The 12,340-nt window shown below is 42.6% G+C and overlaps 1 protein-coding gene across 1 annotated transcript in view; it reads left to right on the top strand.

Moving 5' to 3' along the window:
* The window catches only part of RASEF (RAS and EF-hand domain containing), a 76,331-nt gene that overhangs the window by 17,652 nt on the left and 46,339 nt on the right, over positions 1–12,340 (top strand). Inside the window, exon 2 of the mRNA XM_012779836.2 lies at positions 11,775–11,921. Coding sequence (XP_012635290.2) covers positions 11,775–11,921 — 147 coding nt within the window. The remainder of the gene's footprint in view (positions 1–11,774; positions 11,922–12,340) is intronic.

Genomic DNA, 12,340 nt, shown 5'->3' on the forward strand with positions numbered 1-12,340 from the left:
CTGAGCAAGAGCGAGACCCCATCTCTTCTATAAATAGACAGAAATTAATTGGACAGCTAACATATATAGAAAAAATTAGCCGGGCATGGTGGCGCATGCCTGTCATCCCAGCTACTCGGGAGGCTGAGGCAGCAGGATTGCTTGAGCCCAGGAGTTTGAGGTTGCTGTGAGCTAGACTGACGCCACAGCACCCACTGTAGCCTGGGCAACAAAGTGAGACTCTGTCTCAAAAAAAAAAAATTAAACATGCACCTTTTGTTTTGTTTTTTGAGGCCATTGCCATCAAAAGAGTATTGCAAAATATAAAAGCTTTGCCATCCAATGTAATGTCTAGATAAACATTTAAAACATACATAAAAATAACACATACACAAACATATACAAAAAAAGTCATGGCAAGACCATTCCAATTTCTATCGTGTGCAGCAGGTCTGTCCAACTTCTGTTTTCTGTACTCATTTAATGTGCGCTGTGCTTGTGATTTCCCAGTTTCCCACTAATTTGGCTGCAAGCTGCCCGGCAGGATTGTGCATCTTGCAGGCAGCAGCGCTCCTGGCCGGCTGTGCAGGTAGCCAGCAGAGGCAGCTGCCTCCAGTCTTTCTCCAGCTCTGTCTGAGCTCTGAAGGAGTTACCTGTCTTCACCTTCCCTGGTCCAGCCATAATTTGTTTTATCAGTGAGTATTCTGTTTCCTGGTCCTGAAAGGAATGTCTTAGTTGCATTGTGCCTGGAAAGGGTCAGGAAAGGAGAGGTGGGTTTACTATCACCGATTACTTCTGATTTCGCCATGTATTACTGAGAAGTCTTTTCACTGCACGGATGTCTCTCACACTACGAGGTGAAAGTAGCCACTTTTGGTGAAAGAGCCACCAAATCCATCTTGGCTTATTTTAATGAAACTGTCAGTAACTTTAAATGCACATAGTTTAATAACAGTTAATGGCAATGCAGCTTTTTTACTAAAATAGAAGGGAAATTCTGGATAAATGCTAAAGTGGACAGGATATAAGACACTAAGCATAAACTGGGATTGCCCCTATGCAAACCTGGAAAGATGACAAATGTTTACAAGGAAATCTTACGCAGAAATTGATAGCAATTCTTTTTTTTCTCCCCAACCCCTGTCTTGCTTACCAAAAAAGAAAGAAATTTTCAGTGAAAAATAATATAAGGTACCTACTTATACTAATATTACTAGATTACGCCAACATTTAACTTGACTCAAGGTAAGTTGATATAAGAGAAGTACTGGAATAGTAAATGTGCATTGCAGGGTAGGTACTTGTAAATAGAGGTGTGTATTACATGCACACGTATAGCACATTAATAATGTGATCTTGACAGAATGAACTTTTGTGTAAAGATTTGATCTGGATCTTAGAGGCAGGATGTGAAGAAAAGCCTGTCTTTCTGGGTGTGAAAACGTGGGGTCTGCCTTGCTCTGCTCAGGGCCTTATGTTAGTAGACTGTAGCAGGGGTCAGCAAAGCAAGGTCCATCTGGCACTCTGCCTACTTGTGCAAATAAAGTTTTATTGGAGCACAGCCAAGCTCATTCATTTTTGTGTTACCAAGGGCTGCTTTCACTCTACAATGATAGAGCTGAGTAGTTGCAGCAGAGATCGTGTGGCCTGCAAAGCCTAAACTGTCTTCTAGCTGGCGCTTTGCAGAAAAGGTTTATTCACCTGTGGGCTCAAACCTTTGCAGACTGACCTTGGGCATGCCCTCATTCTCCTTTTTCTGTTTCCAGACAACTGGTACCGGTACCCATAAGACATTCCTGTCTGTGGGGCTTTCATACCACATGACTTTCTTCCTTTTAGTGCTTTCCCAAAGCACCACACAGACGGGAGACAGCCACTACCTGTCTTTAACTGCACTGAGTAGCAGAGTCAAGAATACTAACAGATCATAGCAATGGCTGCACTTATTAATTGCCCACAGTGCGCCCATTGCATTTCAGTGGGTGTGTGTCCTCACAGCAACCCTGTGTGGTGGGTTTCATTATCGTACCCACTTTATGGCTGAAAAAACTGAAGCTTAAGAAGTATTTTTCCCTTGGTCATAAAGCTTAGATGTGGTATGGGAAGCATTTAAATTTGGCCAGACCATTCCTCTTACCCTGTGCACTGCTCATTCATGACTTTAGAAGTCCTCAGTCATTTTGAGACTGTACCTTCTGTAAACCAGCACAAGCCTCTAGCTGTTTCTGTCTTCCTGCCCCCACTGGCGAACCTCCCAGTAACCAAATGTCAGTGATTTTGAATAGGAAGCAATTTGCAGTCTGAATTGTTTCCAGACATTGAATGGATCTAGTTAACTGTCTCATCTTCCAGGAAATTTCCATTTTAAAACCTTTGAGGGAATGTTACCCAAATTAAGTACTAATACAAGTAAAACATTTGTCAGGGTAACATGAATCCAGGAAGAATTGTATCTTTGGGAAAAGTATTTGGGTAAGGGACCCTGGGTGAGACATTGGTGGTTTAATGCCTGGACCAGTTCCTCCCCTGATCAGTAGAAGCCAGGGAAACCCAGGTTCCTGGACCAGGTTGTCTTTGCAAGTCAGCTGGCTGCTGGGACCAAGCTGAGGAGACTCTCCATTGTCTATTTTCTCTAGAATGGAGGGCCAGATAACCATCCTATAGCTGAGGTAATGAAGGGGGAGACCTATTTTGAGAGCACAGATTGGAACCACTTCCAATCATAGGCAGCTCTGTTAGTAGACAGGGGGCATCCTGTCCAGAAAGCAAGACTTGAACTTCAGGAAGAGAACTAGTGGTTGCCCTGTCCTACTAGCATAGCTGAATTTGGCCCTTGGAATTTTTTTTCTGGTTAATTGGGGTTTATTCTGATATGCATACTATGTAATAAAAGTACATTTTCTTTTTTTTTTTTTTGAGACAGAGTCTCACTCTATTGCCCGGGCTAGAGTGCTGTGGCATCAGCCTCACTCACAGCAACCTCAAACTCCTGGGCTCAAGCGATCCTCCTGCCTCAGCCTCCTGGGTAGCTGGGACTACAGGCATGCACCACCATGGCCGGCTAGTTTATATATACATATATACATACACATTTTATATATATATATATATATATATATATATATATATATATATATATATTTTTTTTAGTTGGCCAATTAATTTCTTTCTACTTTAGTAGAGACGGGGTCTCGCTCTTGCTCAGGCTGGTCTCGAACTCCTGAGCTCAAACGATCCGCCTGCCTCGGCCTCCTAGAGTGCTAGGATTATAGGCGTGAGCTACCACGCCCGGCCTAAAAGTACATTTTCAAAAGAGTAATTTTTTTTTTTTTTTTGAGACAGAGTCTCACTTTGTTGTCCAGGCTAGAGTGAGTGCCGTGGCATCAGCCTAGCTCACAGCAACCTCAAACTCCTGGGCTCGAGTGATCCTTCTGCCTCAGCCTCCCGAGTAGCTGGGACTACAGGCATGTGCCACTATGCCCGGCTAATTTTTTTTTTATATATATATATCAGTTGGCCAATTAATTTCTTTCTGTTTATAGTAGAGACGGGGTCTCGCTCTTGCTCAGGCTGGTTTTGAACTCCTGACCTTGAGCAATCCGCCCGCCTCGGCCTCCCAAGAGCTAGGATTACAGGCGTGAGCCACAGCGCCCGGCCTCAAAAGAGTAATTTTTACTTGTATGAGAGGAAAAGGAAAAGCCTTTGTACTTAGTGACTAAATAACAGTGTGGTTCATTTGGGGCATCTAAAAAGGTCAACCGGCGTTACATTAGTAAGAATATACTCCTTATTCTTATCCCAAAAGAGAAATAATTATACTATCAGATTTTAACTGTTCATAATTTTACCACTTCTATACTAAAAAAGAAGCTAGCGACAACTCCTGAAGCTTCATATTTGCAGATTAAATGATAACGGCCTTAGTTTTGTCTTCATCTCTGCAAATTTATTTCAGAACCCTTTGTTTAATTCTCTGCTTCAGCTAAACCTGTGTGAAGATACCAGACTTGATTATGACAGCTCTTCCTTTAAATCTTTTCCCATCCTTTCGGAATACCCCTCCCCACCCTGTGTCTTTCACATGCTTTCAGGCCCTGCGCATTCATGCATTCATCTGGCTCCTGGGATGTCTCCAGCCCCATCTGAAAAATGGGAAGCTCTTCCCCTTTCCCCACCCCCGTCTGCCTAAGGCTTTGCACAATCTGTGGTTATTGATGCCTGGGACAGGACACTCCACCCTAGCCCCCTTTCTGCTTTCTGCCTAGTCAACATCTATACATGCTTTAGGTATTCCCCTGTGGACTGGTCAGGCTCACCTGTTCTATGCTGTCAGAGCATCTTGTACTTAATCTTTGCAGAACTTTCCAGTCATCTGTGAGCTTCCTTCTAATTATGCAGGAAGGAACTCAGTCTGCTTTTCAGCATTTTATTTCTAGGATCTCCTATGGTGCCCCTTGGATGGCATGCATGTTTTCATTCCTTATGCTTAGTTATTAGGATCTTGGCATCAATTATCTTGGGGCATTCCTTAGTATAGACTGATGAAGACATGGGCATTTAATACTGTTTGCTCTTGCTCACCCAAACTGCCTTGGGTTTTAGATCTTTCTAGCATGGAATTTGCATAAATAGTTTAGCTCTCTATTTTAATGTTTAAAGCAGCAGGACTTGGAATCAAAGGGCCAATTTTCCTCATAACCCTACTGGGTTGCCGTGTTCTGTAGTGGGGAGTGGGGCTGTGTGCACTTGCCTGCTTCCTGGGGATGTCCTGAGATCAGAGGTGTCCAGGCATTCTAAACATCAGCCTTATTGCATTAACGATACAAAAATGTAAATATACATATGATATTGTCAGTAAAATGTTACATCTTATGAAAATGTACAACTTTTTGAAATCTTTATATATCTTAGGTATACTTGTCTTTTCTTTGAGTGCATATAATTTTCTTTTCAGCATCAATGGGAATATTTGCCATTTAAGATGCTTAATTCCCAGGGATCATTTTAAATTTTTAAGTTGTGAATTCTTCATCAGTAATTAGCCATTACTACTGTCACTCATATAATTCATCATATAATTTATTGAACAAGTAGATAAATAGACTTAGGTTTTAAGCATCTAAAAGTGGTTGATAATTCAAAGTATATTTTTCTCTAATTGCATGTCATTTTTGATATTTTGAGACAGATTATTTTCAGTGTTGGTGGCTCTCTCAGCACAGAAGTAGAGACTGTTTTTGTCTTGACTGACTAATGCTTATGACTTGACCCTTAATCTTTAACCTGTATTAATATTTGTCAGGTACACCTGTAAACAGGCCTGCATGGTCTTTGCAAGTCCAAGTGTATTTGCCTTAGATGAAGCCCTGGGTCCTAATGAATTCAAAGTGCTTTCAAGCCTGTTCGCTTCTGGGCACCTGTCTGAGCACTTAGATGTGCCAAACTGGGTCAGGCCCGGAAGAAAACGGAGTTGTGTGTGCGGTCATTGTGTAGGTTCTGCTTGCTTAACCTTTGACGTCAGGAGCAAGGGTGCCAGGATAGGCCCGTGACTACTACAGCCTTGGAGGGGGACAAAAGATTACCTTGGCACCAAGTAATGGCACCAAGTCTGTTGAGTTGAAGAATCCACAGGTGTGTTTATTTGGCTGCCTGCGTAGGGTACAGCATTTCAGTCTTAAACTGAGGGACTAGGTGTTATGTCTTGCTATGTTGAAGTCGGGTTTTGTTTGTTGTTTGTTTTTGTTTTTGCTCTTTCCACCAGGTGTGAGAATGGCCAAGTGCATTATGTTACAGTCTCTCTACATGACCCAAATGGTTCTGTAGCTTCACAGATACAGACCAGATGAAGCACATGGGCAGATGGGGGCAGGAAGTGGAAGGTGGGAGTGCGCTTCGCTGCCTATAATAGTGCTTTCCCCAAATAGCTTCAAGGAAACTAAATTGTGTAAGGTTCATCTCATTTCAACCTTAGTCATGCTTTCATTCTTTCCGGGAATCCTTTTGTAACGTGGACAGTCCTTGTAGCGATAATACGTATCCTCTTCCCAAGTGATCTTTAAAAAAATCTACATTGCATTTTCTTAAATGAAAATATGTACTTGGGACCCCTTAAAATCAGTTCAACACTCTTGTCATGAAGGGCTAGTTTCTCCCTAAAGAGCCAGAGTCTGCAGCCAGATGGGCTGAGCTGTAATCCTGGCTCTGCTACGGCAATGATACTTACCTCTCTCTACCTCAGTCTCCTCCTCAGTAAATAGAATACTAGTAATAACTTTATAAGGTCAAAGAGAATTACAAGAATAATCATGTAAATGCTTAAATCATCACCTGGACTGCTTAGATAAGGTGGTCAGTAAATGCCTGCTTCAGTATATGATTGCTCCACAATAGTCTTTTGTTCCCTTCTAAAGAAAGTGGGTGTGGTGGTTAAGACTTACCCTGATCGTAAAAGTTTTATTACTTAGTTAATGTATGAAGCTATCAAGGAAGTAAGGAAGTATTTTAATTTGGGAGATGATGATAAAATACCAAAATGGGAAACTATAATGCCAACCTTCTAAGCTTAAGCTGACTGTAAAGTAGAACTTCCAAGTCTCAGTGGCTTCATGCAGTGCAAACTTACTTCTGTCTTGCGTGTCAGACAGGCTGAGGAGGTCAGGTAGCTCTCCTGGGCAGTTCCCCTCCACATGATGGTGCAGGTGTCTTCAGCATGTTCCACCACGTGCCGTTGCCATGTTGGGGTTCTGCCCTTCAGCTGTGGGGATGAGGGTGAAGGAAAGAGAGAGAAAGGGAGAAAGAAAGGCAGAAGGTGTATGTGTGGGGGGGGGGGAGGAGAGAGAGGCAGAGAGAGAGTGTGTTAGAAAAACTGAGAAAGAAAGGGGGAAAAATGAAAGGATAAGAGCTGAAGATCTTGCAAAGGATTTTAGTGGCCAAGCACGGAAGTTGCTGACAAATACCATTTCTGCACCCTTCCCTTCCCCAGAACTAGTCACGTGGCTCCAACCTCCCAGCCAGCAGGGGTTCTGGGAAATCCACTCTCCCTGTGTGCCATGTAATAAAAAAGATAGTTGAGTATTGATGCAGTGCTGGTACAGCACTCAGCCATGTGACATGTTTTGTTAGTGGTAGATGTTCTCTGTAATTAATCTATTTGTATAGTTCACCGTGAACTAATCCCGAAATTCTGTGTAATGAATGTGAGAACCAGCAAACGACCCAAGAGAATTTATGAATCGCTATGTTTGTTTCTTGTTTTAGAAATTTGCAGAAAGTGAGGGAATCTACTGAGACATCTACTTCTGAACATTTTATTTTTGTACGGCTAGCCAGTATATAAGGACCCTAGGTGACAGTATCTTAATGACCATCCCTGATCTTTAACAGTCAGATGCCTGTTAAAGAGCAGGTTAGTATGTTTTGCATCCAGTAAATGACAAAGGCAAAGAAGTTAATGATACAAAGAGTATAAGTTGTTTGTTTTTTTTCCTACTTCTCACTAATAAATATGGCTTACTGTTGCAAGCAGTAATTGTACTCAGCTCTGATGGGAGGCATGATGGCAGTTTTCTTTGTCTTATATCATCAAACAAAGTGACTTACTTCAGCTGGGCGCGGTGGCTCACGCCTGTAATCCTAGCACTCTGGGAGGCCGAGGTGGGTGGATTGCTCGAGGTCAGGAGTTCAAAACCAGCCTGAGCAAGAGTGAGACCCTGTCTCTACTATAAATAGACAGAAATTAATTGGCCAACTAATATATATATATATATAGAAAAAATTAGCCAGGCATGGTGGCACATAACTGTAGTCCCAGCTATTCGGGAGGCTGAGGCAGCAGGATTGCTTGAGCCCAGGAGTTTGAGGTTGCTGTGAGCAAGGCTGACACCATGGCATTCACTGTAGCCTGGGCAACAAAGCGAGACTGTCTCAAAAAAAAAAAAAGAGACCAAAGTGACTGACTTCTGCAGATTTATTAGTATTTCACTTGAGCGATTCTTTTGAATCGTAATTGGTCTCTGCACAGAGCAAGCATTGTATGTATGTACAAGAGCAAACCTGGGAGAGGTTACAGACACATGGACATACCTTGGGGCCATGCTTAACTAAGCCTCAGAGATAATGTGTACCTTATGTTTTGCAGTGAGTGCTTTGTAGGTTTATGGATTGATTTTGAATCCCATTTCTTCCATCAGGAGTTCACATGTTTAACACATTTGCGAAACATTTATGTTATGGTCGGTACGTGGTCTCCAGCAGGAGACTGAGTTTGAATCCCAGCTATGTCACTTAACCACCGTGTGACTTTGGGCGCTATACAATATTTGTTTTCTAGGGCTGCCTAGGTATTCGCGGTAACAAATACCACAGACCTAGTGGCTTAAATGACAGACGTTGATTTCCTCACAATTCTGGAGGCCTGAAGTTTGAGATCAAGGTGTGGGCAGGGTTGGTTTCTTCTGAGGCTGTGACGGTAGAAGGGAAGCTTGACACGACTAGCTCCATTTTCTTCAGACCCTTTGAGGTAACATCCTTTAGGTTAAGAGCTTCTGCGTAGCCCTGCACGTAGGCTAGAAGAAAGTTGACAACCGTGCCTTTTCCAAAATTAACTCCTTGGGGGATAAGAAAGGTACGTACACAAGTAACAATGCTGTGTTGAAGATTTTTAGGAACATCTTGACCTTCGTCCTCCGGAGTTAACTGGCCAAGAGCAAAGTTTTACAACTTCCTCAGATCCCCACTGATGCCCAGATGTCTGTGACCGTCGGTTACCCCTTGCAACCCAACCACCTCGTCCCCTTCCCTTAAGATGTAATAAAAAGGAGCCTGAAGCTCATACTTTTGGGGGAAGGGGGGGGGAAGGCATTTATTGAAACCTTAAATCCTGTACCCCCATAATATGCCGTAATAAAAAAAAAAAAGTAAAAAACTTAAGATAGTTTTTTGGGGCATTAGTCTGCCATCTTCTCCCGTTTGCCGGCTCTCTGAATAAAAGTTGCTCTCTTTGCCCCAACACCTTGCCTCTTGACTTACTGGCTGTCCTGCAGCGATTGGTCCGGTCTGGAGCTCAGTTACGAGGCCTCTGTCTTCAGCTTGTGGGTGGCTGTTTCTGCCTGTGTCTTCACGTGCTCTTCCCTCCGTCTGTGTCTGCATCCAAGTCTCTTCTTTTTATAATGTCACCAGCAAGATTGGATAAGGACTCACTGTAATGACCTCATTTTAACTTAATTACCTCTTCAAAGACCCTATCTCCAACTATAGCCACATTCTGAAATATTGGGGGGTTAGGAATTCCAACATATGAATGGGGAATCAGCCCAAAGCAGGCCCTTAGTCCTGCCAAATCTGCAAAATGGGTTAATAAAAGTACTTGAGAGATACGATGCATACAAATTGCTTAGCATAATACCTGGGATATAGTGAGTACTTACTAAGTAGAACTTTTTTTATTACACTCATAAATCTCATTATATCTGTGTCATCTGTTCCAGTTGGGAGATGGCTGTATGGCGTGGGCTTTTAATTGCTAAGGGCTGGGATTATCTTGTGTCCTCACAGCATCGTAACAGGCTGCCTTCCACAGAGTAGCAGGACAGGAGCCCAGGAGATGTTGATCATACAGATGAGTACGAATTTTGCGCACTGGGGTTTGAGTGGTCTTCCGTGGCTGTCACTTTGGTGTCACTAGGCACCATAGATGGCTGTGAAATGCCCTCAGACGTCCTGACTCCTCTAGTGGCCTGCCCAACAGCCCTTACCCAAGCTGGACAAGCACCCGAAGAAGAGTAATCTCTCCATGCCAGAGGGCAGGAGACAGAAGGCTTTTTGCATTTGGGGGGAAGTACCCCTAAAATCACAGAAGCAGATCACCAAACATGGGAATTACCCAACCACTGGAGGTGATTTTTAAACAAGGCGGTACGTGAAAGTGATTAGCTTCCCTGTGATAATTGGCTGTCCTCTAACATTTCTAGACTTGATGAGAACTGATAAAATTCTGTGATGCTGGTGTTACGACAAGTTTTCATCTCAGGCCCAAAGAATTCCATAGTCTCTCAAATCCTGGCATTTCTTATTTCACTGGCATAAATTTTCTTTGCTTTCAAAAAAAAAAAAAACCGGTGCTACTGTTAGAGCTCAGTCACAGTTTATGTTAAATGCTAGCAAGTGTGGCTTTCCACCAGGATCATAAGAAGAAAGGTTGGATTGCATGAAGTGTGATGCAAGCTAAGGAGGCCAATATGCAGTCCTTCAAACCAAGAGAAGCTTTGATATGGTGGGAAGGAGTGTGGTTAGCAAGTCCACCCAGAGTGACAGCATCCCTCAGTAGCAGTTGAGTTAAACAGACTTCATTAAGCATAAAGGGTGTGTCATCCATAGATCATGCTAGACCCCTAAGCTGTGAGTTAAGGCCACCACTAGCCTCACCAACTAGCCCCTTTCCTCTGTCAGACCAGCTACTGAATCTGGTTACTTTTTCTTTTGAAATGCCTCTGAAAATTTTTATCATTTTTTAATAAAACGTATTAAATGACAGATATGAGGCTGTCACATATAAATACTGTAATACAATAAGAAATACATATTTTGTTTTTGTTCCAGGGTCCTGGCACACAGCTCCTAAAACCAGTGGAATCTCCATAGTGACAAGAATGTCCTTTAATGAGATGACTGGTGGCTGGGGGACCCCCAGATAGCTTCAAAATGGGGGCTGCTTGCCAGAAAGACCAAGACATGATTAGAGGGTTGAAAGGTTCAGCCCTTCCTTGACCTCTGGGGAGGAGAGAAGGGCTGAAGATTGAGTTAGCCATCAGTGGCCGATGATTTAATCTATCGTGTGTCTACACAGTGGGTCCTCCACAAAACCCGTAAAACATAGAGTTTGGAGAGTTTCTGGGTTGGTGAACACATTGAGGTGCTGGCATAGGTGGTGTGCACCCACCTGCCCCCATACCTTGCCCTAAGCATCTCTTCCATGTGGCCGTTCCAGAGTTGTATCCTGTATAATACACTGGTAAACCTAAGTAAAGTCTTTTCCTGAGTTCCGTGAGCCCTGTTTCAATAAATCGTGGAACCTGAGGAAGGGGGGTCATGGGAACCCCTGATTTATAGCCAAGTTGGTCAGAAGTGCGGGTGGCAGTTTGGAACTTGTGACGGGTGTCTGAAGTGGGGGCAGTCTTGCGGGGCTGGACATTTAACCTGTGGGTTCAGTGCTAACTGAGGGTGGTTAGTGTCAGAATGGAACTGAATTGTTCAATGCATAGTTGGTGCCCAGAAAGTTGGAGAATTGGTTGGTGTGAGGAAAAAACCCACATGTTTGGTGTCAGAAGTGTTGTGAATGACAACAGTGCGAATATGTGTGTGTGTGTGTGTATGAATTGTATATGAAGTAATTTTTAACTGACTGTAAAATAATAATTAACATTTTATTAGGGATTGGTGAAACATGGAATTAAGCAATTGGTTTAATGTACCTAAATTTTATGTAAATCTATTAACTTTCTATTTAAAAAAACAGCAGTGGCAAAAAAAAAAAAAAAATCCTTCCCTCCCAGACCCTTCCTGTGTGTTTCCACTGCCCTCAAAGGCCTCCGTCTCCTAATGTGGAGAAAAATGAAACAGCATCTCTGACTGTATCATCCCTTCCTTCTGGGTCATTTTATTATTGCTGATTTTTCCTTCCTTGGTTCTTTACTTATGTTCCTCTTTCTTAAAAATATTCTGAACAGTTGCCTTTTTGTTGTTTAATTGATTTGATTTGATTTAATTTCTTTCTTTCTTTCTTTTTTTTTTTTTTGCAGAAAAGAGCAAGTTAGTACCCTGTATCAAAACATCAACCTTGTGGAGCCAAGACTGATTCAGCCATATGAACATGTTATAAAGAACTTCATCCGCGAGATCAAGCTCCAAAGCACAGAGATGGAAAACCTGGCCATTGCAGTGAAGAGGTACTGCAGTCCTTCCTTTCTAAGTGGCACGTAGGGCCCTCTGACTTGCTCTCGGACACGGGTGTCAAATGGACTGAACCACGTGGCCACATGATGATGTGGATGGTCCTTCTGAACCTCAGGAATCTAGAGCTTTCTAGATTAAGCCAGCACAGGGGAAGTTGAATCGGGCAGTAATTTATAGAGTCAGTCAGCAATCAATCAATAATAGGTCATCATGATCCTATTATATAAACTCTTTAGGACCAATATAATTGATTCCATATATGAGTCAGTATAAAATAATTCAGAGATTTATCTTATATCCAGCCACTTGAAACACATAGGAAACTTTAGAAAGGTAGGCCGGACCCCATTCAAAGTTTAGACTTGTGGTGCTTATTAAATTTACAAGTGTGGGACCTTGGGGGCAAGTTACT

The sequence above is a fragment of the Microcebus murinus genome, chromosome 12 (genome assembly GCF_040939455.1).
Source record: "Microcebus murinus isolate Inina chromosome 12, M.murinus_Inina_mat1.0, whole genome shotgun sequence".
Taxonomy (NCBI): Eukaryota; Metazoa; Chordata; class Mammalia; order Primates; family Cheirogaleidae; genus Microcebus; species Microcebus murinus.